At 35.7% G+C, this 25,664-nt stretch overlaps 4 protein-coding genes across 8 annotated transcripts; 2 read left to right on the top strand and 2 right to left on the bottom strand.

Moving 5' to 3' along the window:
- On the top strand, positions 1-7,448 carry LOC119983757 (meiosis-specific protein ASY3-like). Of its 2 annotated transcripts, none has more exons than XM_038827485.1 (11): positions 1-172; positions 938-1,016; positions 1,713-3,161; positions 3,252-3,572; positions 3,671-3,809; positions 4,812-4,875; positions 4,990-5,139; positions 5,209-5,267; positions 6,222-6,356; positions 6,518-6,609; positions 7,047-7,448. In XM_038827485.1, the coding sequence occupies exons 2-11, from the start codon at positions 978-980 to the stop codon at positions 7,107-7,109; spliced, it is 2,511 nt and encodes an 836-aa protein (XP_038683413.1). In that variant the 5' UTR covers positions 1-172; positions 938-977; the 3' UTR covers positions 7,110-7,448. The 2 variants fall into 2 exon arrangements, with proteins under 2 accessions (XP_038683413.1, XP_038683412.1); XM_038827484.1 differs by having other exon boundaries at positions 931-1,016.
- Positions 7,449-8,718: 1,270 nt separating this feature from the next.
- LOC119983818 (transcription factor PIF3-like) lies at positions 8,719-11,986 on the top strand. 3 transcript variants are annotated; one of them, XM_038827549.1, is made up of 6 exons: positions 8,721-8,986; positions 9,092-9,490; positions 9,577-9,666; positions 9,754-9,885; positions 10,174-10,310; positions 11,744-11,986. In XM_038827549.1, the coding sequence occupies exons 1-6, from the start codon at positions 8,954-8,956 to the stop codon at positions 11,748-11,750; spliced, it is 798 nt and encodes a 265-aa protein (XP_038683477.1). In that variant the 5' UTR covers positions 8,721-8,953; the 3' UTR covers positions 11,751-11,986. The 3 variants fall into 3 exon arrangements, with proteins under 3 accessions (XP_038683476.1, XP_038683477.1, XP_038683475.1); XM_038827548.1 differs by lacking the exon at positions 11,744-11,986 and having other exon boundaries at positions 8,719-8,986; positions 9,097-9,490; positions 10,174-10,614; XM_038827547.1 differs by lacking the exon at positions 11,744-11,986 and having other exon boundaries at positions 8,722-8,986; positions 10,174-10,614.
- Positions 11,987-13,125: 1,139 nt separating this feature from the next.
- On the bottom strand, positions 13,126-16,719 carry LOC119983364 (charged multivesicular body protein 7-like). Of its 2 annotated transcripts, none has more exons than XM_038827046.1 (8): positions 16,321-16,719; positions 16,173-16,232; positions 15,803-15,967; positions 15,314-15,496; positions 14,617-14,747; positions 14,071-14,239; positions 13,781-13,910; positions 13,126-13,647 (listed from the first exon to the last, which is right to left on the bottom strand). In XM_038827046.1, the coding sequence occupies exons 1-8, from the start codon at positions 16,510-16,512 to the stop codon at positions 13,370-13,372; spliced, it is 1,308 nt and encodes a 435-aa protein (XP_038682974.1). In that variant the 5' UTR covers positions 16,513-16,719; the 3' UTR covers positions 13,126-13,369. The 2 variants fall into 2 exon arrangements, with proteins under 2 accessions (XP_038682974.1, XP_038682975.1); XM_038827047.1 differs by having other exon boundaries at positions 15,803-15,948; positions 16,321-16,461.
- A 1,932-nt stretch (positions 16,720-18,651) lies between these two features.
- On the bottom strand, positions 18,652-20,757 carry LOC119983363 (transcription factor MYB61-like). Its single transcript, XM_038827045.1, has 3 exons — positions 20,405-20,757; positions 20,181-20,310; positions 18,652-20,073 (listed from the first exon to the last, which is right to left on the bottom strand). The coding sequence occupies exons 1-3, from the start codon at positions 20,535-20,537 to the stop codon at positions 18,996-18,998; spliced, it is 1,341 nt and encodes a 446-aa protein (XP_038682973.1). The 5' UTR covers positions 20,538-20,757; the 3' UTR covers positions 18,652-18,995.
- Positions 20,758-25,664: the final 4,907 nt, after the last annotated feature.

Raw genomic sequence — 25,664 nt, 5'->3', positions numbered from 1 at the left:
GCCTCAAACATCGCAATTTTATTCCCGCCTTGATTCGTCTCTGCGAAGCTAACCAAAAATTCAAATTCTTCTCCTCTTCTTCCGCGGAACACAGAGTTCTCTACGAGTCTTTGTTTTGAAGAAACGTACAGGGTTGACAGTGAAGCACTTCCGTAACGGTTTTGCATTTACCGTAAGTGATCGGCTTATCGCGCTTAACCCTCACTGTTTCTATGATGAAAATCGTTTGATTTCGGACGCTTGTTTCTCGTTTTTCTGAGAGGGTTTGTTTTCCATTTCGCGTGTTGGATCTTAATTTTTTGTGATGTTGCATGAGCTATGCTGTTTCGAATTCACCTTTTCAGAGATTTGTGTTCCATGATTGCTGATACTGTGAGGTTATAACCCTAGTATATGCATCCTATTCGGATTTTTAATGAATCGTTTCATATTTACAAAATTTCACGATATTTTTCGTTGGAAAGTACAGTTTCGATAAGAAATTCGGGTACTAAAACAGGGGGTCTTCATATTGTACTCGTTCTTCGTTTTCTGATAATTTCTTCTGCAATGCCTTGTTGTTGTAGACATTGTTTCTTTCCTGTTTTTGAGTTCTTTCGTTTGGATTGCCTTTTTTCGTTTGATAGTTCTTTTTGTTACGTTTAGATGGTGACTGGTGAGACAAGTGAGAATTAGAATAGAAGAGGAAGATTCCACTCTCATGCTTGCTGTTGTTTTCTGGATTTTGAAATTCCCAGAGCTAAGCCAAACATGCGCATAAATCTGACATGTGTTGGGGAGTTTGTTTTCCTTGAGTCCTGAATTATAAAACTCTTATGTTTAATTTTATTTTATTTGATTGGTGTATGTTATTGTTTCACAAGAGAACTGAGAACTGGACACATTTCTTTCCCCATTTGGTTATGAATTTTAACATTGGTTATTCTTTAGGGTGCAGCTGTAAGCAGTGCCAATTGTCATCCTTCCTACCCAAAATTATGCCAATGGAGGTTGACGTGGTTAAAAATTCACATGATGTAAGTAACAAATGCTAGCACTAAGATTTTACTTTGGAGTGTAAGTGTTTGAACATAGTTCTTGTTCTGGTTTCCTTAGTTTAACCATCTATATACATGCCTCTATCATTCTGTTCTGTTTATTTAGTATTATCTCTGCAGCACATAAATTTTCAGTTTTGTTTATTGCCAACAAGAGGTATCTTCCTTGCATACATTGATTTTGATGTATGCTTGTATTTTACTTTTCACTGCAAACTTTTGCGTATATTTTTTGCATTATAGTTATCTTATTTGCACTCAGTTTTCTTTTGCTGCCTTATGTTTTGAAGAATATGCTTTTTCGAGTATCCAAAATGAATTACTATAGTTTATGTTTAATGTTTAATGTTTAATGTTTTAAGAATAAGAACATATTTCTTCAGTAGAAAATAGTGATCTCCAAGTTACCAACAATGTCCTTCAATTTGTGGTGGCTACCTTTCAAGTCATTCTTTTAAATAATCAGTCTCGCTTTCCATAGCATTTTTTACTTTGGTAGGATCGAAACAGCTTAGGGCCATCTGAGTCTTGGTTTAAGGACATTAATTTCATATTGAGAAGAAGAAGTTGGTTTTCACTATCTATTTGTTTTTGGATTGAATTAAAGGTTATAGTAAAAACGCTGACACTTCAATCTTTGAAAGGCATTGTGTAATTTGTCACGATGTATTTCAGGATCGAATGAGTGACTGTCGAAGTCTTGGTAGTTGTTATCATCCATCCAGCCAATCTAGAAAGATTTCAATTGGAATGATGGTAGACCATACGGCAAGGAGAAGATCTGGAGTTTCAAATAAAGATGAGGTTGTGGAGGAGCCAAATGCAGAAAGAATGAAGCCAAGTGAAGAAAATAATTCAGAAGGAAGAAATAGAACAGAAGGAATGCGAGATGCTTTTAAAAGGAAGCAAATTGGAGCTCCAGAACAACCAGGTTCGCCCTGGGTAAGCACTAGATCTTTTAATGAAAAGTCCCCTCAACCAGAGACGGTTGCACATGGCAGATCTTCAACTTCAGTAGCTACTAAGGGGAAGCAGAGGAAACTAAATGCAGCAAAGGATGCACCGGTGAATTACTCAGTTAATTTTTTCACAAATCAAACCTCGATGGCACATTCTCATGATGGCAAGGGAAAAAAGTTTAATGGTGGCACTTATCAAAGCACAGGAGAAAGGGATGGTGGCTCACAGAGGGTGGAGGAATTTACATTTGCCACTGCTCATAATGTAACTGTGTCGGATGAACGAGTGGTTGAGGGGAATACAGACAAAGTAGAGATTGGGAGAACTGAAACATTGAGAATGAAGCTTTGTCAGATATTAGGAACTGTTTCTTCACCTAAGCGTCAGCCTTCTCAGATTAATAAGGTAGATGGGAATAATTTAAAGCAAAAGCAAATCTTTGATCAAAATGGTGATACATTTGTTAAGAGAGTTGTTGATAGAAAGAGCGAGACATCTGGCAAGCCTAAGCAGAACTCAGATTCAATAGAAACTGATTCTGAAATTGCTGATCTGACTATCAAAAGACCAGTTACTTGTTCTTTGACCCGAAAAACAACCAAAGTGCGACATCTCAAAACTAAGGGTGATCCATCCTCTGTACACAGGCAGAAACATCAGGAGAAGAACTCATTCTCTTCCAAGAGAGGGTGGTCTCACAAAATAGATGGAGTCGTCAATGGTGGCTCCTCAGCTTCTCTGAAAATGTATCAGAAGAGAAGTTCCAAAATTGAGCCACGCAAGATATACTTCCCCAACAAATTTCACATAGATGAGATTCCAAGGGAGTCTGAAAGACCATCTCCACTTTGTAATACGGGAGATGGTTTCCCTGCTGAGAATGAGAGAGAAACAAACAAAATTGGTTCACAGGTTGATATCCACAGCCGTGTAGTACCAGAAAATGGGGTTCAACAAGAAGACACTGGTCATCCCATTTCAATAAACATTCCAGATCCACAAGATGAATTCCAAAGTCCAGCACAAACTGTGCAGATGGAGAAGGGTGTACGCAGTCCAGCACTAGCAGAGAAAATGTTTAGTGTGAAAAATATCTGTAGCTTCCAGAATTTGCGCACTTCAAAATCAGATTTCTATGAATCCAATGCAGGTGTCGAGTCATCAGTATCCTTGACCATTTCGAATGTGATTAGATAGTGTTTTTTTACGATTTTTTTTTTTTTCATTTCTTTGCCTTTCCTTATTGAACTTTAGGATGATGAAGAGGAACCTAACAATCCTCCACCGAGGAAACCAGCACCTGTAAATGAAATTCAACATGAAGACATTGATCATCCATTTTCAATAAACATTCCAGATCCACAGGATGAATTCCTAAGTCCAACTTTTAAAATTAAAACACCCAACTCAAGCTCCTCTCCTGTATCAAGACCAAAAACTGTGCAGGAGGAGAATGGTGCTCACAGTCTTGTACTGGCAAAGAAAATGTTTACTGCTGAAAATATCCAGAGTTTCCAGACTTTGCGCACTTCAAAGTTCTGTCATTATGAATCAGATGCAGATGCTGAATCATCAGTATCCTTAACTGTTTCAAATGTGATTATATAATGTCTTTGAGTCCTCCAGACTGCAGTGTTTTCCTTGTGTCTTTGTGCTTCCTTATTGAAATTTAGGATGATGCAGAGGAAACTGAGCGTTCCCCTCCCAGGAAAGAAGCACCTGTCAAAGGAAGAAGAATTGCAGTTGAAAGCTTTTATGAATCATCATCTGAAGAGGGGGATTATGAGAGCTCTAAAGAAAGCCCCTCTAGAGGTAATATCCAGAGTAGGCGAAATATGAATAACAAATAAATATTAAATATTGACTTTTAATGAATTTTAATGGTCGAGCTATTGTTGTTTCCTTTGTGTACGATGATTTGCATAAATTCTGGAAAGCACGATGGGCGACACCTGTGATGCTTAGAGGTTGGATGACTATGATCAATGAATCTTTTGCATTTTACCATATTACAGGCAGCATATCTATATTTATTTTGGAATCTCTCTTTCATATTCGAAGCTATAAGAAGAAAATATAAAAATTATTAACTTAGTGTCTCATAAATTACTTAACGGTGCATTCATATAGTTATCAAATCGCAATAGCTTTTACAGAAAATGTAACACTTTTTGCCTTCTAGAGTCAACTGTTGTGTATTTATGTTAGATAGTTTGAGTTAACCTGCCCTCATTAAGCACTGTTCAAATTTTTTCTTACGTTTTTTCCTGGTTCATTTTTTTCCTCATAGATCATCTAGCGTCAGAAAACTATAAACTTGAATTTCCATCACTCTAAGGAAGGTGTGTTAGTGCAATTGGTTGTGAGAATCAGCTGATATTTGGATGATTTAAGCTTTGCTTGCGTGAATAGTAATTTTATGAAATATCATCTATCAGAAGGTTCATTATTAGGTTTTAGCTGAAGTGATTTAGCTCTGACCAGCCTCCACTAATTGTTCTGCTTAGGTTATTTTATTAATTTCCTCAGTGCGGCAAATATGGTGTTGCTTACTAGCATACCTTATTATAAATAATTTTCTTCCTTATTTCTGTCCTTTTAAATAGTCGTAGCAGATCTTAGAGAAGGATATACCCAACTCACACTGTTGAGAAACTGACGTTCCCCTTTGGCCGAACTAAATGTATTTGAAACATTAAAGATTTTTGAGCCAATAGTTTCTGTCTCACATCTCCCTCTTCAAAAGAAAGACCCTATATAACCAGTACATACTGTTACATGTCTACATCATGTGTATCTTCATAAAATGTGCAGATATTGGAGACAGTGAATGGATCCAGGAGGCTTTAGAAGTGAAACAAGAGGACGAATTGGCAAGGTTTCTTTCTCTGATGCTAAAAGTTATAATTTGGAGACTTCTTATGGAGTTCAAATTGTTTAGCTATCTAGACATTCTAGTTCTTGAAATTTTGTATGGCTCCACAATTTTCAGGGTAGTTAAGCTATTTGGTTTGGCTCTGGAAAACATTAAAAGAAAAATACAGTCAGCAACGAGAAAGAAATCCAAGGAAATTTTGATGTCTGTTTCTGAGGAAGTACATCAGCAGTTACAAAATATTGAATTACAAATTCAAACAGATGTGTAGGTATTCCAAGCTGGCAGGTTTCCCTATTTTGTGTAAGGCTTCTTAGTTTGATCTTGTTATTCCAGGGACAAGCTGACAAGCCTTAGCAAATCAAAAAGAAAGCTTCTGGAAATAAAACTCCAAGGTAAAGAATTCGTTTAAACTGGTATTAACTTGTAATCAGATTTTGCAATGATCCAAATTTATTGCTTTCAAAATATAGGTCTCAATTTAGATTTCGTTGTTTCTTTTTTTCTTTGCATCATGTTTAACTCAATAAGGGCTTCTTTAAAAAATGTGACCTAGCATTAATTATTTCCTTTAGCAACTTGGTAAATGTAGATCAGATGTATTTATTAGCCAGTAAACTCATGTTCTTTTTTTTTTTTTTAATTAATGAGTCTTTAAATTTTGAATCCCTACTCCATTAGTGAACTTAGTGACATTGATCTCATTCATGGCAACTAGGCGATGACACATGAATGCACCTGAGAGTTCCAACTCTATGAAGAGATTTCTAGGATTTGGAAATGGCCTTGCAAGCAAGCAGCAATACTGTGTTGAAACGTAAAGGCTAAGTGAAGGGGGGAAATTCAATTTCTTAATTCAAAAAAAAAACAACACTCTTGCTCATTCACGTGAAGTAGGTTTACAGTCATATAGTAGGTGAATGTATTAGTATCACTGTGAATTCTGTAGTATCACTTTCGTTCTTATTCCTCAACTATCGGTGTGAGCCTTATGATCGTGAGCTAACTGCATTTGAGGATTCATGTTATAATTATGGGCAGAGCACAACTGAAATTTTGAGACTGTCTTTCTGGTAACCAACAGCAGTGCTATATGTAATGGTAGTTGCCACTCTATGTATGAAAAATTAGTTTTTACACACATTTTTTAGGGACTCATAAGGACCTGTTTCTCAATCCTTATGAGTTTCTCCTATTTCATTTTTTAGGGTTCTTAAACATTATAGATCTAACTTAGAATTCATTAAATAATTTAAGACTATCAGTAGATTAGAAAGGTTTAGTGTTGACATGAAACTTCACTTGGTTGAAAGTTGAAAATTTTGCTATTTTATTAAATATTCATGCAGAGCAACAAGAAGAACTGAAGTCTAAGCAAGAAAATTTCCAAGAGGCTGTTCGTCAGCATCTCCTAGAATGTGAAAGCACGATTGAAGGACTGGAAGCAAACCAGATGGAGTTGAAGGGAATCATGAAGAAGCAGAGTATGGAACTTTAAACTTTTTGAAATAATTTCTTTAATTAAGTAAATGCATAATCTCAGACGATTCAATTGATGTCCCTTGTCAAATTTCAAATTGAATACGTATAGCTGACGGAGACAAGTTCTTTTGCTAACTCCTGCTTATTTTTCTTTTGTTTACAGAAGCTTCTAACCAGAAGCTTCTCCTGCGAGTTGGAGCAACAGTTGAGAGCCAGCTCAGTGATGCCCAAAGAAGGATCACAGCCATTCACAAGGCAAGTTTTCTATTTTTTTTGTGAAAGTTTTGTTGCTGAATCGCCTATGTCCTGTGAATAATATGATTTTAGATTGCTAATTGATTGTCTTTATTGATGTTCAGCATAGCTATGCCGTCAGCATTTATTATGTATTCATGTTACATCTAAGCTGGGTTTACCAATCAATGGACAATAGAGTGCAAGATACATGCTTAATTGTTTATATATGCACAGATTGCAGTCGTGTTACAGTGAGTTCCAACTATTAGTCGCATGCATTAGCTTTTAAAACTATATATATTGAGAAAATCACCAGGTTTTATCCCCTTGTCGGATTCTCATGTCTTGAAATTGTGCTCATGAAAGAAGGTCAGGCTCCAAAATTTGTAGATGATGATAAGAAGCTTATATATTTAGCTTAACAAGTTGACATGCATGTTGTTGTTTTATTGCAGTCAGCAAGGAAACAGATGCTCCAGTTGAAACATGTTATAGTTGAGTGTTTTCCTGAGGAATAGCTTAACTTTAGCTGACTTCAATTGCTACCACAAAAGATGAGGACATAGCTCAGCATTAAGCCTTCCTGGTGATGGTCATTGATCTTGAGAAATTGCCTTCAAGCCTTTGCATTGAGAATGAAATTGCTCATTCCCTATATCGCAGTAGGTATATATACTCATTCATTGTATAAAACTATAGATAGCATGGAACTCTTTTGAGTGGTATGTAACTTTGGCCCTTTTTGGGTCCAAGGTGTTGGCTCATATGATTTGAGATTTCCTACGAGGATAACAGGTGAAGAACTTTGCGATTATTTAGCTTTCTCTGCATTGAATGCTGAATTTGTGTTTTTCAAATGTTAGGATCACGAAGTAGCATGCCCTATGGGGTTATTTTGCCTACAAGAAGTAATCATCTAAGAATATATCACTTCTTGCTTCTGCTTGGTGTCCAACTGCGTTATTGATGCTTTCTATTAATAGGCCTTTTTTTTAGTGCGTGGGCTAAGAGATACTAGCAGAGTTGAGTCGTTTTTCTTTTTATCCGATGTCGCCCAACAGACGTAGTAGCAGAGATGAGTTGTTGAAACTTGAAACCGCGTCGGACCTTCTAAGAAAATATATGTATGGTATCAAGTAAACCTATGAACCAAATTGTAGGTACAGAATTTGTGACAAACTGGGTCCTACCGAACATGGGAATCCAGTATTATTTTGACGCTTTCCCCCCACCTTTCCCCGCTTCTCTTCTTCGTCTGTTTTCGGACACATGCTCTCCATAATTGTCCTGTTTTTTATTTGAGGCCGTAGATTTCTTGTGCTTGCGAGTGTTTTTTTGGTCTTTTCTATTCATATCGTACCACGAGGGTTTTCAGTTTTCTGGATGTATGTCGGAGGATTCAAACGTTGTCAACCTTCCTGTCTGTTACATGCATGGAAAACCTATTTGAAAGTTGAAACAACAGAACGCAATTTTTAGTGTGTAATTATTAAGGTCAATTAATAAAACGAAAAGGATCCGAGTCAAGAGCACTTATACACCCTTAGTGGGTTTTTTTTTTTTTGGGGGGGGGGGGGGGTTGAGGCTTTTGCATTGTCTGTTCTGTCCTTGTCAATGAAGCACTTAAACACCCTTATATTGGTTTGTGGGGGAGGGGGGGGGGGTGCTTTTGAATTGTCGCCATCTGTCCTTGGCAATGAAGCTTGGTTTTTGCTGGTTCTGTGAATGTTGATGGTTTTTAGGGTTTTGATGATATAAAAAAGGAAAGAGAAATCACAGAAACAGACATGCGAACGAGAAGGGCACGTGAACAGTCACGCGGCAGCACGTGAATTGAACACTCTTTTGTCCCAACGACGAAGTTATTGATTTGACGCTTCAGACAGACATACTTGAAAGCAAATGAAATATCTGTTGGGAATATTATCATGCCACATATTCATGTGGTTCTCGAACTTTATTTTTTGGCAGCGGCAGAGCCGTTGGTCTTAGGATTTTGTTCAGGCCCATATTCACACAATGGGACCCACAGTACACGTGGGAAGTTGCAGCCCCTGGGCCCCTGCCACATATCAACTATTTTTTTCACTCAAAACATTCGGAGTGATAACGATGGCAGTAGTATTGTTTGAGATCTGTGGGATTATCTTTGTTCATAATAGTATTGGAACAGCAAAAGGGTTGGACCACTTCTTTGCCCTATTACATGCCTGATAGTGCTTGATATCTAGAGAATTCGAGAGCGGGGGCTGTTATAAATAGGAATTCATCCAAGTCCTTTGATTGATTTCCTTGGGCGTTAATTCATCATCCTATCTAGGTTTTGATGCTTAACGAGTGAACCGAACCCCAATTAAAGAGGATGCGGAGCGATTTTGCTAAATCTAGTTTTCATGTGAGTAGATGATCGTATCAAGATCTCCTTAAATTTCTTACGATGTTTATTTTTTTTCTTTAATTCTTTTCATCTGATGATCTGAAATTCTGAATTGAATTGTAGATTAGGCGGTGTGGAGATGTTGCTGAGGTTGTGTTGGGAATTCGTCCTTCGTCCGCTGAAAACGAAGCAGCTTGCCCTAACACGGTCAGATTCGGGACTCTTGATTCTGCAAATCACGAGGAGTTGATACGGAATGATAAATGTTTTCAAGTCCAATTACCAGAATCGGTGTCTGCCACTGCCAAGAATCAAACAATACCAGTAAACAACGAACCACCTGACGAGGAATCAAAAGCATTTGGAGACGGAGACGAAGGCAAGCGAAGTCTCACCACTCGACTATCTACAGATCCATCGGTCACATTTTCTTCTGGATCGCTTGGAGCTTCATATGATTCAACGTCTTCTCTCAAGAGGAGCTACGACGAGTACTCCGAGGGTTTTATGCATCTAAGCGATGTATGTAAATTTTGTGACAGTCACTTTCTTAATTTTTCATTACTTGTGTCTTCCATGTGTTTGACAAAAGGCCATGTGTAGCACAGAACGTGGAGGAAGAAACATCAATGCCTAGCAGGACAAGTAGAGGTTCCAAGAGAAGGCGAAGTTCAGAAGCGCATAATTTATCCGAGCGAGTGAGTGGATCTAATCCTTTTTAATGCTTGATCAACAAACTCTATGTTAGTTTTTTTCCCCCCCTAAATTGGTTGCAAATTAAACAGAGAAGAAGAGAAAAGATCAACGAGAAGATGCGTGCTTTACAAAATCTACTACCGAACTGCAACAAGGAGGACAAAGCTTCAATGCTAGAGGAGGCGATTGAGTATTTGAAGACACTTCAGTTTCAACTACAGGTGAATTTAATTTCTCGAAAATGAAAAGAATTCTAGTGTTTTTTCTACCAGCTATATCAAATGTTGAGTGGATATCTCAAATGTTGAGAGGACAGTGGACATACGATGTATATGAAATGAAATTGTGAGTCTCACATGTCCTCTGTGCGTCCATCTCAACATTTATCATTTAGAATGGGAAAAAAACACACTGGAATTTTAGTTTCTTGTCTGCATATCATATCATATGATGGTAATGTGTAGCGATTGATATCCAAGTCATAGTAACATTTGTCTGTTGATGTGTAGACAATGTCAATGGGTTGCTTCTTGCCTTCGATGATGTTAATGGGCAGAATGAGACAATTACCTCTTCAGTTTGCTCCAATGGGTCCGCCACCACCACAGTTCCTGACTACTTCACCAATGCTGCAGGCTCGATCCATGTCAGTGCCACATCCACCATTTTTTAATCCTTTGTTTGGAATGCCTTGTTCTTCTTCTTCTACACAATCAGTTCCTATGACCAACCCATTTGAACATCTGGGTTGTTTTGGGATTCTGTCACAATCAAATTCAAAGAATCAGTCACAACTGTAAGATTGATAAGTTGTATGATCGCCATTAATGGATCGAGTTACGTCCGTCCATTATTGACAAAGGTAAATTTTGGCTTTGAGTGATCAGAAAACAATGTATTGTGTTGAAGGAAATATGTCTATTATAATCAAATTCTGAATATTTATTTGACGTCTATTCCACGAGGGACATTGCGTACCAGGAAGAAAGGGTTTAATTACAGATTTTCTGAAGTTTAATTACAGATTTGGTTAATCTTACTTTCCTACAAATTTGTAGTGGAAACTGTTTTACAAAGTGAAATGTACACGCATAGACACACTTTATATTAGGATTAGTATTATATGATATATTTTTTCAATCGACAATAGATTTTTAATTGAAATAATCGTCAGACTCATTAATTAGGACTAGGAGGGAAAGGTATAGGAAATGGTCTGGATGATGATAGTATGAAATGTACACATTAATTAGGACTAGGAGGGAAATGGTGTAGATGATGATAGTATGAAATATACAAATTATACAAAAAGAAGTTAAGAAGATTATAGGAGAAGCATGTCATAAAGTATATTGAGTTATTTAACAAAATTAGAGATAAGAAATGGACGAAAATATAATTACAAGCTAGTTAAAATACGAGAAAGGGGAATTAGCAACTTAAGTCATAAGATGTATCAAATGTATAGAAGATGGGATTTTTGTCAAGTAAATATGACTTCGATTCCATTATGTAGAAAATGTGGGAGAGGGAGACTGTAAGTAGAACTGATCAGCTTGCCAAAAGCGTAGGTTTGGCAAGAATTCTATGAGTTCGATTATGGATGATGAGTGAACGACGGAGACTGACTGGGACACAATAAGGAAAACCAGTCGGATGATGTTTGGGAAGGATTATGCCTTGGTCCATCCCTGTCACAGCCAAAACACATCCAGTGATACAGATTCAAGTACGAAATTAGATATCAATTTGAGTTGCAAAAGCACACTAGTTTTGCAAGCAGCGCAATATTGGAAAACTAATTTTGTGCCTGTTAAGACTATTGATTCAACAAACAAGATTGATTTGATTGAAGATTGTGCAACAAAGAAGTGGTGGTTGCGATACAATCGACCAATTCTTTTCATGCAAAACAAAACAATTCTCCTCATTATGTGTTTTAAGCAATTGCGTATAGTATCTTTGTTTTTGAACCATTGATGAGTACGGTACGGGATCTTGAATTGGAATTTGTCAAATTTTCAGGAGTTTGGATTGTTCAAGCCTGATACTTTGATTTACATATTGCAAAATTTTCAGGGGTTGAAGCTGAAGAAAACCTTGTAGGCAATGTTCTTCTGAAACAATGGAAGAATGTTACAACCCTCTCGTTATTATTATTTTATGTAATTGTTTCTTATTTTAATATGATTTTCTTATTGAGTTAGTTAGGATTAGTTTATTATAAATAAGGTCTTGGTATGTTATTGGTAGTATTAGAAGAATTATGTCAAGAATTGGTCTTTTAAATGTAGGCTTTAAGGTTTATCTTTTGGAGGTTGACATCGTTGAAGTCGTTAATTATGGCAAAGCCTCTTGTTAGTGAGGGGGTCCGTCAAAAAATTTCAAATAGACCTAAGTATATAGTGAATTATTGAAAAGACCCTCTCTGAATTTTAATTTAGACTCTCTATTGCAAAAAATCATGCTCAAATGGTTGAAACAAGAAAACATATGACAATTATTATTACCATCCAACTTTATAAATTTTCATTTTTAGTGTTGTTTTTCGTACTTCCAAAGGTATAATTAATAAGTAACCTAAAAAACTATGGGAGCGTTGTCCTCGACCCCGTTTATCTTTGTTCACATTAACATAAAATCATGTGTCCGTCCATGTGACCCCCTCATATTATATTATGGCTTCACTCCTGAAGGCAACCGTCCTCGAAATTATTGGGTGGTGTAACATCTTGTTTGCTAAAGCTGATGAACTTTGGCTTGGACATAGGAGCTTTGATGGATACTCCACTCAGGATGGGAGGAGCTCTAATTCTTTTCTACAATTGTAGCTACAATTCTCTCCCAGAAGTATCTTAAATCATAAATTAAAATGTGTTTTTGGTTATTTTGATGTTTATAATATTGGAATATAATAGATTTTGATTTTTTTTTAAAATCCTAAAATCTAAAACCTAATTCATAACTCTTAAAATCTAATATGTCATTTTCAAACAAATAAAATCACTATTTAACATGATTTGGGGAGAGAATTGTAACTAAAAATTGGAGCTTCTCCCAACTCCACTCATTTCTTTTTAGTCGATTACTTGATAGGGTATTATGGTTCCTTCTGGGACTGCTATCAAAGCCCATTGAAATCAGGCCCTAAACAAGTTTCAAGCGTAGGCCATATCATATCAACGGATGGGAGCTCTGTTTAAGGCCCATGTAATGTCAGGGTTCGATTTAAGGCCTGATTAAGGCCCATGTAGTCATAGGGTTCTCTGTTTAACCATAAGTTCCCTCTCCCCAAATTTCTACATAGACAGATTACATGTTCCAAGAGGAGTGGCAGTCTCAAAGAATCTACGTATGGTCAAAGAGATTATTTACATGAACCTATTACATAAAAACACTCCTCATATCTACACTACTTTCGTTTGATTCTCCAAAACCTCTCATCAGATGCGAAATTGCCGTGTCAAAGAATCTGAACTGTGCTATTGAAAGAGAGATGATTCTTAATAGAAATCATCAATGTCTATTACAGTTCCGTAAGTATATACACATTTGAGTTACAAGCTTACATATAACGTGAAAACAACTTACATGATACATGCGCCAACAAGTAGTGAGATGGTGGAACATTTCAGTACAACAGATCACAGACGTGAGAAAATTTTATTATGTACTGAGATTCTGAGATTGAGTAGGAATTACCATTTATGCAGCTTCAGGCATTGGATTCTTCGATTTTTCAGTTCTACCTGGCGCTACCGAATCTGGAGGTCCTGGATTCTTGGCTGATCCATCCCCAAGCTTTAGATTTGACAAAGTATCAGCTAACAATTCAGCGGATTCTGAAGAAGCCTTTTCTGGTGCTGCCTGACCAACTCCGATCCCAAGGATTGAAAGTTTCTCATCTTTGATTTCCAATTCCAGCTTCTTGAACTCTTCTTCAATATCTTCATTCTCAATGTCAGTAACCGATGGAGTTAATTCTGCAATCATTCAAAGTTATAATTGAGAGTACAAAAACAACATGCACAAATTTTACCATCTTTTGTCCATTAGGCATTCACCACATATATTGCGGACTATTAGAGTAAGAAAGAAAAGGGGCAGAGAGAGTACCCATAGCCTTTTCAACTTCCTTGAGATTACCAATTCCTTCCTCTAGTTCTTCTAAACAGAGTTGAACGTCCTCAACAGTTATCTTATTTTCCTTCATTGCACGTGCTCCAATTTGGATGGCTTCGGATACCTGTAATTGGATCAGCAGGCAAATTAAGTTTCGCCAAGCAATGGCTTCATTGATCAACGAATGGCAACCGGTTCAATAATTTTATTTTCCTCATTTACCACCGAGCATATTTAGAAATACAGAAGACACGAGTCTCTGATTCTGTTTAATCCTAAAATACCTTCTTTGTGGATTCAGCATCTGCAATAACGTTAAGGACTTCCTCCACTCTGTTCAAAAGTGAGGAGCATTTTTCTCTGCTCTCTGTGGCTAACTTCAACTCCCTTGCATGCCTGAGGGCTAATTTCTTATTCCCAGAGCTCAAAGAAGCTAATGCTGATTTTCTTGACCTGTAAATGGAATTAAATTCAGCCCATCAGACAAGCATATTTATTCAATGAGCAGCATTACAATAGAGTCCATACATTATGAAAGTGTCGTTCTAACTGTCCATGAATATGAATAACAAAGAAGATGACCCCATTTTTCAGCGATCTGGCATTCTAGAAATCCCCAAAGATAAATCAATGATAAAAACCAAAATGAGGATCACGTGAAAAGTCTGGTAAAGAAGAATTCACAATGGACAAAGATCACAACCAGGACCTCGCTTTAACCTTTTATACGTAGTATCATTATCCCACATTACTTTTGTAAAGTAATAAAACAAATCCTCAAGCAACAAAGTTCAGCATATGACGCATGTAAAAGAACAAAAAATACTTACATTTCATAACGCCGATCAATTATGTCAAGTTGCTGCTGGAGTTTTTCGGTCGTCCAAATTAGGTGCAGCACATCGCAATCTAAACTCGTTATTCCAGAGACTGCAGCTTGCGTAAGAGAAACTTTTACGCCCTGTAAATTGACAATCTTATTACCACCTTGATCCAGATTTTAAAGGGCTCACATAAAGGAACTGTCAAATGTAAAGCTAAATTGAAATAATTCCTTGTCGAGTCGAGTTAAAAAAAATAGTTTGGCAGGTATCTTCGTAAAGCTAGTAACTTGATTAGACACATAAGCATGCAGAATATGTGAAATTTTTTGGGTAATACATGGCAAAAAATATCATCCTTCTAATCTTTTTGAGGACAAGACTATGTCGTCCATGCCATATTGGCACTAAAGTCACTGACAGAAAAGGGCTTTATCATGCAGTCAAACTATTGTTTGCAACTCTCCATCAATTTGTCTAATAATGCAAATAATACTTTGTGTTACTGAACTAACACAAGAAATCTCAAGCTGGTTCCAAGCTCAATCTGATTTTCACAATATAACAAGACAGTCTTGTTTTGTAGGAGTTCAACGCCTTGGTTAAGATTCCCCCATTTCTTTTCAAATTTGACACAGAAAATGAATATAAGGGAGAGAATGTACAGCATGGTAATGATGTCAAACACAGGAAAAAATGTATACACCTCAATAAATTCCTTCTTACTAGTTGAGAGGTACCGTCCTGTCCCACATCCAGACAAGTAACTCAAGACTGCAGATGCCGGAATTGGTCCATCACACAAGCCTTCAAACTTCTTCAGTGTAATAATGCATGACGATGTCCAATGAGCGTCAGATAAAAGCTTGAGAACTTTGCCAGCTTTTTCCTGGATAAGAAGAAAATCAATTCTTATACAATTGTTTTCATATTAACCATATATTATGTCACTATCTTGAAACAAGAACAGAAGTCATTTGAAGTAACTTGACAGATTGTACTGGGACTACAAACACAGAACCAAAGGGTTAAGATATTAACCACATGATATGATGCAGATATATATCAATGCTTATTTTCTTGTCCTCAACTTCAATGAGAACAAAAAAGAAGTCCAGTTTTCTTCTTTTCCCCAAACCAAATGTCAATCATAATTAAACCAATACAGAATATGAGGCTATTTCAAATGGTATACCTTCAGTAGCGTTGTAAGAATGACATGATCTTCAAGCATGATGTCAGGAGCAGCGGATCTAAACGTCAAATTTCTTACTTTCACAAACAAATGAGAGAGCAGTCCACTCCTTGGATCCACAAGATCCACACTTCGTACAAGATCACCTTCATTATACATTAAAGACTGGCAGAGTGATTAAACAAAGGAAAAATGAAAAACTAAAGCCAATGACAAAACCAGAAACAACTAATATTTCGAGTTCACATAGACTGCACTTGATTACAAGCATATATGCATAAAATCAATGACTTGATTTCGAAAAAACGCTTCTACATATAAGCTTAACAGATAAATCCTCGAAAACTGACGAAGTTGCAAATGAGCTCACCAGCACAAGATCGATACATAAAGGGGTAAGTCCTCCTCTATTAAACCACTCTTCCTTTACCTACATTATAACAAGTGATCGATCACTCAATCAACTTGAGCGCAAAAGCCTATCAGTACTTGCTTCCTATATAAGCCAAAGAAACTACCTGGCGAGGTCGAATGATGAAGACACCAAGATGTCGAGCGATTCTGAGGATCAAATCCCTCCAAAACCGAAATTTGAGTTCCCAGTCAGATCTCTGCCCGCTAAAGGCCTTGAACCGGGCAGTGGTCATCACTTCGTCGTCCCAATCGGGAACTTCCTTTCTAATGAATTCCGTCACCGAACTGTGTTCCATGATCGTATCTGAAGAATTCCTAATGTTGATCCCTCCCAATCTGTGTTTAGGATTTCAGGTACCGAAATTTTGAATCCAAATTCAGTCTAGATTTTCTATCAATTCGGGAAAAAGGGTTAAAGGGAGCGAAACGATCCCTGTTCCCTGCAACCAAATTGCAAATCGAGAGATGGCGGTCACAACTTCAAAAACGATGTCGTTCTCTGAATTCCGGATTTTGCAAGCGCAGTATTACTACTTACTAGTAGGATACTAAATAGAATGGGCCTATGCGCCGGCCTGGCCGTCCAGTAAAAGGCCCAATAAAGTATAAACACACAATTCAGACCCAGGATTTCCCTCTAGTTGGCCCAAGAAATTCCATGGTTCGCCCAATTTGGCTTTTATGTTTGTTTGAAATACTGTTCATTGTTAAGAAATATGTTTTACACTGGAATCAAACCTTAGGTATACATATGTCTAATTCAATCGATTGTCAATCGAACCATCTTTCGTTGGTGGCTTGCTTGACCTTCCTTGCTTGGCAAGCTCGTACGCAAGTAATTTTTTCTACTTGTGTTTATATTCAGAAATGAAAATATGATTATTCATGAATTGTTTTGGTGGATATTTTGCCCATCAATTCTAAATTAAATATCATGAAAACGACCAACGTTTATCAATTGATTGGTAGCGTAAAAACTAAACTGGCATATATCATCTTTACTCCATAGATTATTTACGTCTTCCATTCAAAGTCCCCACTGAAACTGAAAGCAACTTATTTGCTTTTTCAATATTTCCTTGGATATATAGTTGACCTTTTTACAATTTTATATAATAAATGGTGCGCATTTGTGAAAAATATCAATTCTACATGCAAACAAATTGATAGGAACAAAGATTACAAAACACGCAAAAATGCATACATATATATATATATATATATATATATAGAGGAATTCTCACATAATAAATGTATAGTCACCATTTTTGTTGTGATTTATTACCGCCATTACATTTCAAGTATGTAAAATTAGTGTACATGGTTGGTGCGTTTGTGAGAATTCTTTTATATACATTATGCGCTTACATATTCTCCTATGCTAAATTATATAAAATGCAAACCAATTTTTAAGGGTACGTATGAGTTAAATGATTAGTGGAGCCACCACTTTGAGTCCCACGTCTTCGAAATCAATTATTTAAACATATGTTTGTATTTTTTTTTTAAGTTCACACTTTAAGTGTGTACGCATAGAATAATTCATATATATATATATATATGCGCGCGCATGAGAGATTGAGATGTGTGGTGTAAAAATTACAGATAGAAGGAACTCTCAACTCACTAACATTGCACAGACTAAAGACTCATCAAAGCTATTTTGATACAAATAGTGTGTGTCTTAAGAGATAATGATGCAGATATATTTGTATCTATAGACATATGTATGGACCTTATTAGATTGGCAGTTACCATCCATTTGTGTACGGAATTATAAAGTGAGTAAACCCTCTAACTCAGTTGTGGGGTTCCGCTGTCTTGCTTGCTTTTGAAGTGACGCATCTCTTTTATCTCTACTACTCTCTAGCTATATCCCATCCCGTTCCCAGTGTGTGCATTCATCTCAACGTTTAAGATAGTTTAAGATAGTTGAGACAAAAAATACTGAAATCCGTAACCTTAACAAACGTGCACCTCTGCATTTGTACGTGTCTTTTGCGCTTGTGATAAGCTTTAAAGCATCACTTCAAACTCTTGCATATGAAAGTCAATGCCAAGTATTTTAATACATTAACATTGTTTAAGGCCTAATCACAATTTATTATGCGTAAGTTATATTATTAAACTGTCTAATTACCTATAAATCATATTACATCACAGAGAGAGAGAGAGAGAGAGAGGTGGCAAAGCTGTTTGAGGGGTCCAGTTTGTTGGAGACATTTATAGACAGCCCTTGATCATTGATGTCTTAAACTGGTAAAAAAAGTGTTCAGACAGAACAGAAGAAAGCTTCATGTAAGAGAGAAACTTCATAGGTTAAATTAAAGATCTATAAGGGACAGATTAAAAAGGCTACCCAACTTTTTCTTTATAGCATAAAGTCTACTAAACAGATAAAATTAACATAATAAATCAAAATAAATAATTAAAAAAGAAGAAGAAGAAGAAGAATCTCATTGATCAATAACACTTATGTTTTTTTTTGCCCTTTGTTTATAGAATAGAATTGCAACACTACAAAGCATATCCAGTAAAGCAAAGGAGAAAAAAAAAACAAAGACAACAGAACAAACTTTATTCTGCAATTCTAACCAAACCCAACAAGTTAAAGAGATTAAAAAAAAGGCAACAAAATAATGTTTTTGCTCACAAATATACCAAAACCAGAGAGTGAGAAATGTTGGTAGCAGAAGACTTATATACAGAACAAAAATCAATTGACACACACACCTTTAATCAACCAAGAAGAAGAAGCTTTTGTTCAATCAATTCAAAGCTATAAATGTCCGTAGGCCGTCCGAAGTCTGTGAAAATCAGCGTTCTCTTGTTGCTGATTATGATTCCACAACACACTTGAATTATCAGTACTCAAAATATGTGATTCTGATTTAATCTCATTGTACAAAGACTGAGGATTCTGTAAAGCAGCAGCCATTAACACTGGATTCTGGAGATATTCAGGCGGCCACTTGATGTCTTCACTTTGGATTTCCAGTAACTGTTGAATTTGGGTCTCTTTCATTGATGTTCCTCCACATTCTACTGATGATCCCCAAGAAAATAAGCTGTTCTCAAACATGGAACTGTTGTTGGTCTGTAAATTAGGATTCCCACTGCTTCCACTGCTGCTGTTACTGTTATTGCTTGGGGCACCAGGTTCCCAGTACCGAGAAGAACCATGGATTGCGAAAGAACCCAGTGTAGGAATCTCAGGAGGAAGAGTAATGTGAGAAGTGTAAGTCATAGGAGGAGTTGAAGAAACAAAAGAGTTGTTGCTTATTGGGGGAAGAATTGAAGATGAAGTGGAAGTGAATTCAGAGTTCATATCAAAAGCTTTGCTGCTTGTTTGGGTGAACCAGAGATTAGGGTTTGAATTTGTGGGGATTCTTTGATTTTGCAAATAATTGAATTGATTCTGGAGAGGAAAATGTCCCACCAAATTTGGGGTCTGACAGGTTGAGCCATCATCAGGGGAGGTTGAAGAATATCTATTTAAGAAGAAATCTTTGTCATTTTGGTTATTAATGTTGTTGTTGTTGTGATTGCTGCTGCCGCTGTTGGTTCTGCGATTAATTTTCCCAGAAACTGGAAAAGATCCATTTTCTTGCAAATTAGTCACAGGCCTTGAATTGTTCTCGGTGCTGAGAAAGTTGAGTTCACTTGATAACCCAGAAACCTTATCTTGACTATTTGTTGGAGTCGTCTTGTCTTCTCCATTTTCAACTTCTGATAGAGGTTTGTGTGTGACTGGGTCAATACCTCTCTGTCTCAGTTTCTTCTTCAGACATGAATTCCACAGATTCTTTATTTCATTGTCAGTTCTTCCTGGCAATTGTACTGCAATCTGTGACCACCTGAATAATCAATCAACAGGAAGAAAAAAAACCCAAAAATCTCAGCTCCCAAAAATCAGCCAAAATCAACTGAATTTCAAAGATAATAAAACAGATAATTATCAAACCTGTTGCCAAGAACAGCATGAAGTTCAATTATAAGATTCTCTTCCTGCTGTGAAAATGTGCCTCTTTTCAAATCAGGCCTTAAGTAATTAATCCACCTCAATCTGCAGCTCTTGCCACATCTCTGCAGACCTGAAAATTGAACCGCTTTGATTAACATTGCCTTGACAATTTGGTCAAAACCAATAGAACAGAAGAAAAATTGAGGGTTTTTTTGTTTTCTTACCAGCTTGTTTGGGGACAGAGCTCCAACAACCATGGCCGTACTTGGTAATATACCTCAACAGTTTCTCATCTTCCTCCGGTGACCACAGTCCTTTCCTTAATTTTTGCTTGTAACAGCAAGAATGCCTCCCCATTTGAACTAAAGACCAACCTTTTCAATGTGGAAATTAAATTCCTTCCCTAAAACATCAAAATGTGATGAATCCTAGGTGAACTGTCTGTAGTACAATGAAACAGAGGCGGCTTTGCTTTGAAAGAGAGAGAGAAGGGAAGCTGAGAAAAATTGAAGTAGCTGCTGTGAAAGGGTGTTCCATTAATATAAGAGAAGCCAGAGAAGTCACAGTCAACAAATGTTATTGCTCTCTCTCTCTCTCTCTTCTCCTTTTAGATCATTTTTTTTTTTGTTTATCTGGTTTTTTGTTGGGAAGATATGGAGGATATGAAAATATACAGGCATTCAATTGCATACATGATACATCTCATCAAAGAAAAAGTGGCTTAAATTTTGATGTCCTTTGCAAGGAAGGTGGGGTCTTTTTTCACTGAAATTATATTGGGGCACAAAACAGAAGTTGATAGTAACCCTGCATATTACTTCTAATCTAAGTCAGTGACAATACCCTATTTTTACAGAGTATGTTTTGTAAAATAAAAAACAGAATATCATAAAAAGTACACACTTTTTCATCATTTTATACACAATTACTATTTTTGTGTATACTCTACAGAGACACTTCTCTGTTTTCTTTTAATTGACTAACTACTCAGTCCCATAAGCCCTTCATACGGTTAAGTAAGAACAGTTCACATCACGTTGAAGACGGATAAAACTAGACCAAATTCCATATGGATGAAAATTGTTGAAAAGTTAATTTGTAATTTTCCACTCATTGTTTTTTGAGTGGAAAATAACACAGTAACTTCTCTTACCAAGTGGCAGTAACTTCTCTTACCAAGTGGGTCCTAAAATCCAAGAAGATCCAGAAAAATATTTTTAAAATGATTCGAACTCCCGACTTTAACGGCATGTCACAAGAACCCTCCCCTACGCTTGGGTCGTCACTTTTTTCTTTCTGCAGAACAGGGTACCCTGTTTTCTTGACTCTTGCATCTTCAATGCAAATTCTTCCGAACCCATGATCACATTGAAAAGTGTAATTATTACGTGGAAAGAACGATAAATTCTGGGTTTTTTTTTTTCTCTCCTGTGTGAAAGTGATGTGTTCACTATTTAAGATAGAAAAAAAATCCACCATTAACTGACACTACCACCATTTGCTTCCACTTCACAACACACGCCTCTTTCAATTCTCTCTGTCACACACACACACATCCCTTTTTGGCGTCATGGGAATTCAAGATAAGAGTTTCTTTGCTTAGAATATTACAACCTGAATTGAGAAATTAAATTGACACTTTTGTCTCAAAAATCCTATACATTGAATGTGACTACGTAGTTGTATTTTTACCATCCCAACTAATGACTCGAGTGTGAGTAAACAATAATCAATACAATACTAACAAGTTATTATTGTTCTCTGATGCAAATAATAACTATGTTTGGAAGTATTTATTGCATACACATAAACAACACACAAAGCCCTAAATTTTGCAAAAACTTGCCCATCTTCTTTAGAACTAATTAAGTAATTAGGGAGGACATTAATATAGTGTATTTATTACAAACCAAAACTTGCTAATTTACCATTTTAAATGGTTTTTTTTTTTAAAAATAATATTGAGAAATATGTTTTTCGTTAGAATCGAACCTGATCCACTTTAAATGGGTTAAAACCATATTAAGTATCATATACCGGAACAAGATCAATTATCTTAAAATTAAAAGGTTCTTAAAATGTGATTAATGCTTTAATAGTTCGAAATCAAAGTCGTTTTAGACAAGAAAAAATTGTTTATAATGACCCTATGAGTATGTTAACAAAATAAATAAAGTCATGAGGATATGTTTTTTCACAAGTTAACATCAATGATAAGAAACAATTAAGGATGTAGACTTGCAAATCAGAAAATAAACCATTTTTTAAACTCATGATGGAACACCCACCCTTCTTTAATTTTTACTACTTGTATCCGACATTAACCCCTCATCATAGCATTTTTCAATTGTACTTTTTCGAGAATCTTTATTCCAACACCTTAAAACCCTAAACCATTAACCCCTAATCATAGCTGTTTTCACATTTACTTGTTAGTCTTTATTCCAACACCCTTGACAAAAATCTTTTTAGAGAGGTATATTGGTTAATATTCTCGACACACAACTTTTAAACATATAGATATAGACCTACAACAATAGCCATTAATAGAACTAGTTAAGATTTTCTTGAATGTCTAACAATATATATTGTAGGGTGCAAGACAATCGTACTCGCGTAAATCACTCGTATAAATCCATTCGAGTTATTGTTCACTCTAGACTTGGCTCAATAAGCTATTTGTTATGAGAAAGTGATTACCTAAATGCATATCACTATACAATTTTCATAAATTTGTTATCATTAACATATATAAGTCTATAGTGTCAACAAATATTTATTGGAAGTACACCCGAGTCACTAATTATAGTGATAAAGATGGTGTGTATAACCCTGATAATCAGGGTTCGAATCCCCCTCCTCGTTTAAAAAAAAAAGATTTATTGGAAGCAAAAGGCATATTTATAGAGACATTAGTGATATTTTCAAATTGAGAACGACAAAGACTTTGATATAAAAACTATTTCAAATCATAATCTGTCCTAGGTACGTGTCCCACATTGACATGAGAAGCCTTTCGGAATCTTCATAAAAAGTATTAGCAAGTAATTATGAGTGGTGGGTTTATTAACATTAACAATTTATCAATCATACAACTTATTCACATAATTATTTATTTAATTTCTCAAAATAAATTTTTTTAAGCAACCATGCCAGCCCTTATTTTATTCCCTTTAAACCCAATAATTAGGTTTTTTTTCTTCACATTGACGTGCATCATAAGTCATTGAATATTTTCAGGAGGACAACTAGACAATTAGTTTGCCCCCAAATATGAATTGGAAAATCTGAGGAATTAAACAAAAATAAATAAATTAATATGGATCTGGGTTATCGGGCCGGGCCCATAACCGTTGGGTCCACCTTCATATATGAAAATGGAAATGAAAGACGAATGTGTATGCACAAAACGTCGAATACAAAGTGGACCCATTCGATACAACAAGTGCATGTGATAGACTGTAGATAATGTGTGTGTGTGTGTCTATATATATATATATAAGGGGACAAAATTGGTGATAGGATTAATTAAAGAAACTAAAAGGCTAATATTGTTGATTTATACTTACAAAATTAGAATTAGCAAATAATAAACTCAATTAATTAGTTAAATCATGGAACTACAAAAATACTTTTGTTTTTCATAGTTGTCACTTCAAAATCTTGAAACGTTAGGGCAAAATTGACTCACAAAGGCTGCTTTCTCAATTATTAATTATTAAGTTTAGTTGGCCTACGAATTGAGATACTTTTTTGTTGTTTATTGCATTTCTCTTTCTTATGACTTCGTATGTGTGTGTATATATATATATATATATATTCGTCATAAGCCAATCAAGTGATCTTGACTTGAACAAATTTCATTCTACACAGCAAATATGAATATATTTTGTGCCTCTTTTAATGGAACCTCCAAGATCGAGCGAATTGGCCTCTTATTCTCCACCGACATAGCCTTTTATTGTATATTCTTTTCTGTCAGAAACCTTATATACCTTCTTGAAAATAAACAATATTCCCACAAAAATAATTAGGGTCCGTTTGGTTGGTATCATGTTTTCTTTATTTCCTGTGTTTTCTATTTTTCCCAGCCGTTTTCTGTTTTTTTAACTATTTCACTTTTTTGTATTTTCTAAATTGACAACTAAACGTGTTTTCAGGATTATTTTCTATTTTTTGAAATATGAAAAACATAAAATGCAAGGAAAACAAGCGTAGCAATCCAAACACCCGAGAATTTTCAAATAATTTGGTAATTATGGAAAATTAATGCATGTCCAATCAGAATCAGTCAAAATTTGAATGGGGAACCAATATCTAAAAAAGAAATTTTTGTGGGGGGTAGGGGGGGTGAACAACTGGTACAACATTAGAACGGATGATCAATTTGATTGAGAATTGAAATAGTTTCTTTCTTTTAAGAAAGAAGGTTAGCTTTTTTCATGAAAGATCAAAACTTTCTCTTGAGACAATGCAACAACTACTTTAAAGCGCTGGACCAGGCTTTACTAATTTATGCCATTTCTTTATCAACACACACACAGACATTCAATTTCAATGTACACCAGCTTCTTAAATTAGGGCATCATCATCAGCAAGGAAAGATTCCCCGGCCGGTTCTAAAGAAGAATGTGTTTACATAAACAAAGAACAATTATCTGTTTGAATAGTTTGTCTAAAGGGAAATATTCTATATATATATGTATGTATATGTATATATATAAAGACAACCAAAGTCATCCAAGAGCATCTTCCAACTTTGTGGCTCAAAAGAGAGAAGAAATTTAAAAGTTTCATAAGCAAAACCCTAATTCTTAAGTATTCTTTTTTCATGATGATGTTCTTGTAACTCCATTATGAGGTCTGTTTGACCTTAGTCATGTCCCTATTCATATATCCAACAATTAAGAGATCAAATTTTAAGTAATTAATTAAAACCCTAAATTAATTATATATAAATAAATAAATAAAAAGATGATAGAAAGAGACATATATGCCTCTCTAATCTCCATACCTCATCATACACTCCTGAGCTTATCATATGCAAGCACATGAGCTGTTCCCTTCAGTCAACCGTATTATCCTCACCATTTTATTAATCTGATCAAACGATAATATCACTAATTAATTTAATTTTATAATGATTAAAACATATAGCTTCCATGGCCGGCTGAATTTGACCACTATGAGTTCCAGTTTAATTCGTGTAATTTTTTTTTTCTTTATTCTGCATCCGTTTAAATATTAGAATAGCTAAAACTCATTTACTATACTTTGATTTACCATACATGGGAATTATATATAAGTATATTCATATAGATATTGCATGGGACCATAACGATGTTTTTTTATGACGAGTGAACCTACCGAAAGCATAGTTCACCGGACTCCACCCAAATGATTAAATTCACTGATCAAATGCAATATCAGCATACCACATGGGTTGGTTAATTCTTGGGTCAAAGTCTAGTATGGAAATAACAT

Source organism: Tripterygium wilfordii, chromosome 18, assembly GCF_013401445.1.
Source record: "Tripterygium wilfordii isolate XIE 37 chromosome 18, ASM1340144v1, whole genome shotgun sequence".
Lineage (NCBI taxonomy): Eukaryota > Viridiplantae > Streptophyta > Magnoliopsida > Celastrales > Celastraceae > Tripterygium > Tripterygium wilfordii.
Note: the sequence above shows the minus strand (reverse complement) of the source record. Positions and strands in the feature narration are given on the sequence as shown.

Excerpts from the sequence above, each read along its gene's own strand:
- LOC119983757 (XM_038827485.1), top strand. The coding sequence starts at position 978 with ATGCCAATGGAGGTTGACGTGGTTAAAAATTCACATGAT. Across the intron at positions 5,268-6,221 it reads TCTGGAAATAAAACTCCAAG|AGCAACAAGAAGAACTGAAG; the intron begins GTAAAGAATTCG and ends ATATTCATGCAG. Across the intron at positions 6,610-7,046 it reads GGATCACAGCCATTCACAAG|TCAGCAAGGAAACAGATGCT; the intron begins GCAAGTTTTCTA and ends GTTTTATTGCAG.
- LOC119983364 (XM_038827046.1), bottom strand. The coding sequence starts at position 16,512 with ATGGAACACAGTTCGGTGACGGAATTCATTAGAAAGGAAGTTCCCGAT. Across the intron at positions 16,233-16,320 it reads TCATCATTCGACCTCGCCAG|GTAAAGGAAGAGTGGTTTAA; the intron begins GTAGTTTCTTTG and ends GTTATAATGTAG. Across the intron at positions 14,240-14,616 it reads ATTGATCGGCGTTATGAAAT|GTCAAGAAAATCAGCATTAG; the intron begins GTAAGTATTTTT and ends TTCCATTTACAG.
- LOC119983363 (XM_038827045.1), bottom strand. The coding sequence starts at position 20,537 with ATGGGGAGGCATTCTTGCTGTTACAAGCAAAAATTAAGGAAAGGACTG. Across the intron at positions 20,311-20,404 it reads CTCTGTCCCCAAACAAGCTG|GTCTGCAGAGATGTGGCAAG; the intron begins GTAAGAAAACAA and ends TTCAATTTTCAG. Across the intron at positions 20,074-20,180 it reads CATGCTGTTCTTGGCAACAG|GTGGTCACAGATTGCAGTAC; the intron begins GTTTGATAATTA and ends TTGATTATTCAG.
- LOC119983818 (XM_038827547.1), top strand. The coding sequence starts at position 8,954 with ATGCGGAGCGATTTTGCTAAATCTAGTTTTCAT. Across the intron at positions 9,667-9,753 it reads CGCATAATTTATCCGAGCGA|AGAAGAAGAGAAAAGATCAA; the intron begins GTGAGTGGATCT and ends CAAATTAAACAG. Across the intron at positions 9,886-10,173 it reads CACTTCAGTTTCAACTACAG|ACAATGTCAATGGGTTGCTT; the intron begins GTGAATTTAATT and ends GTTGATGTGTAG.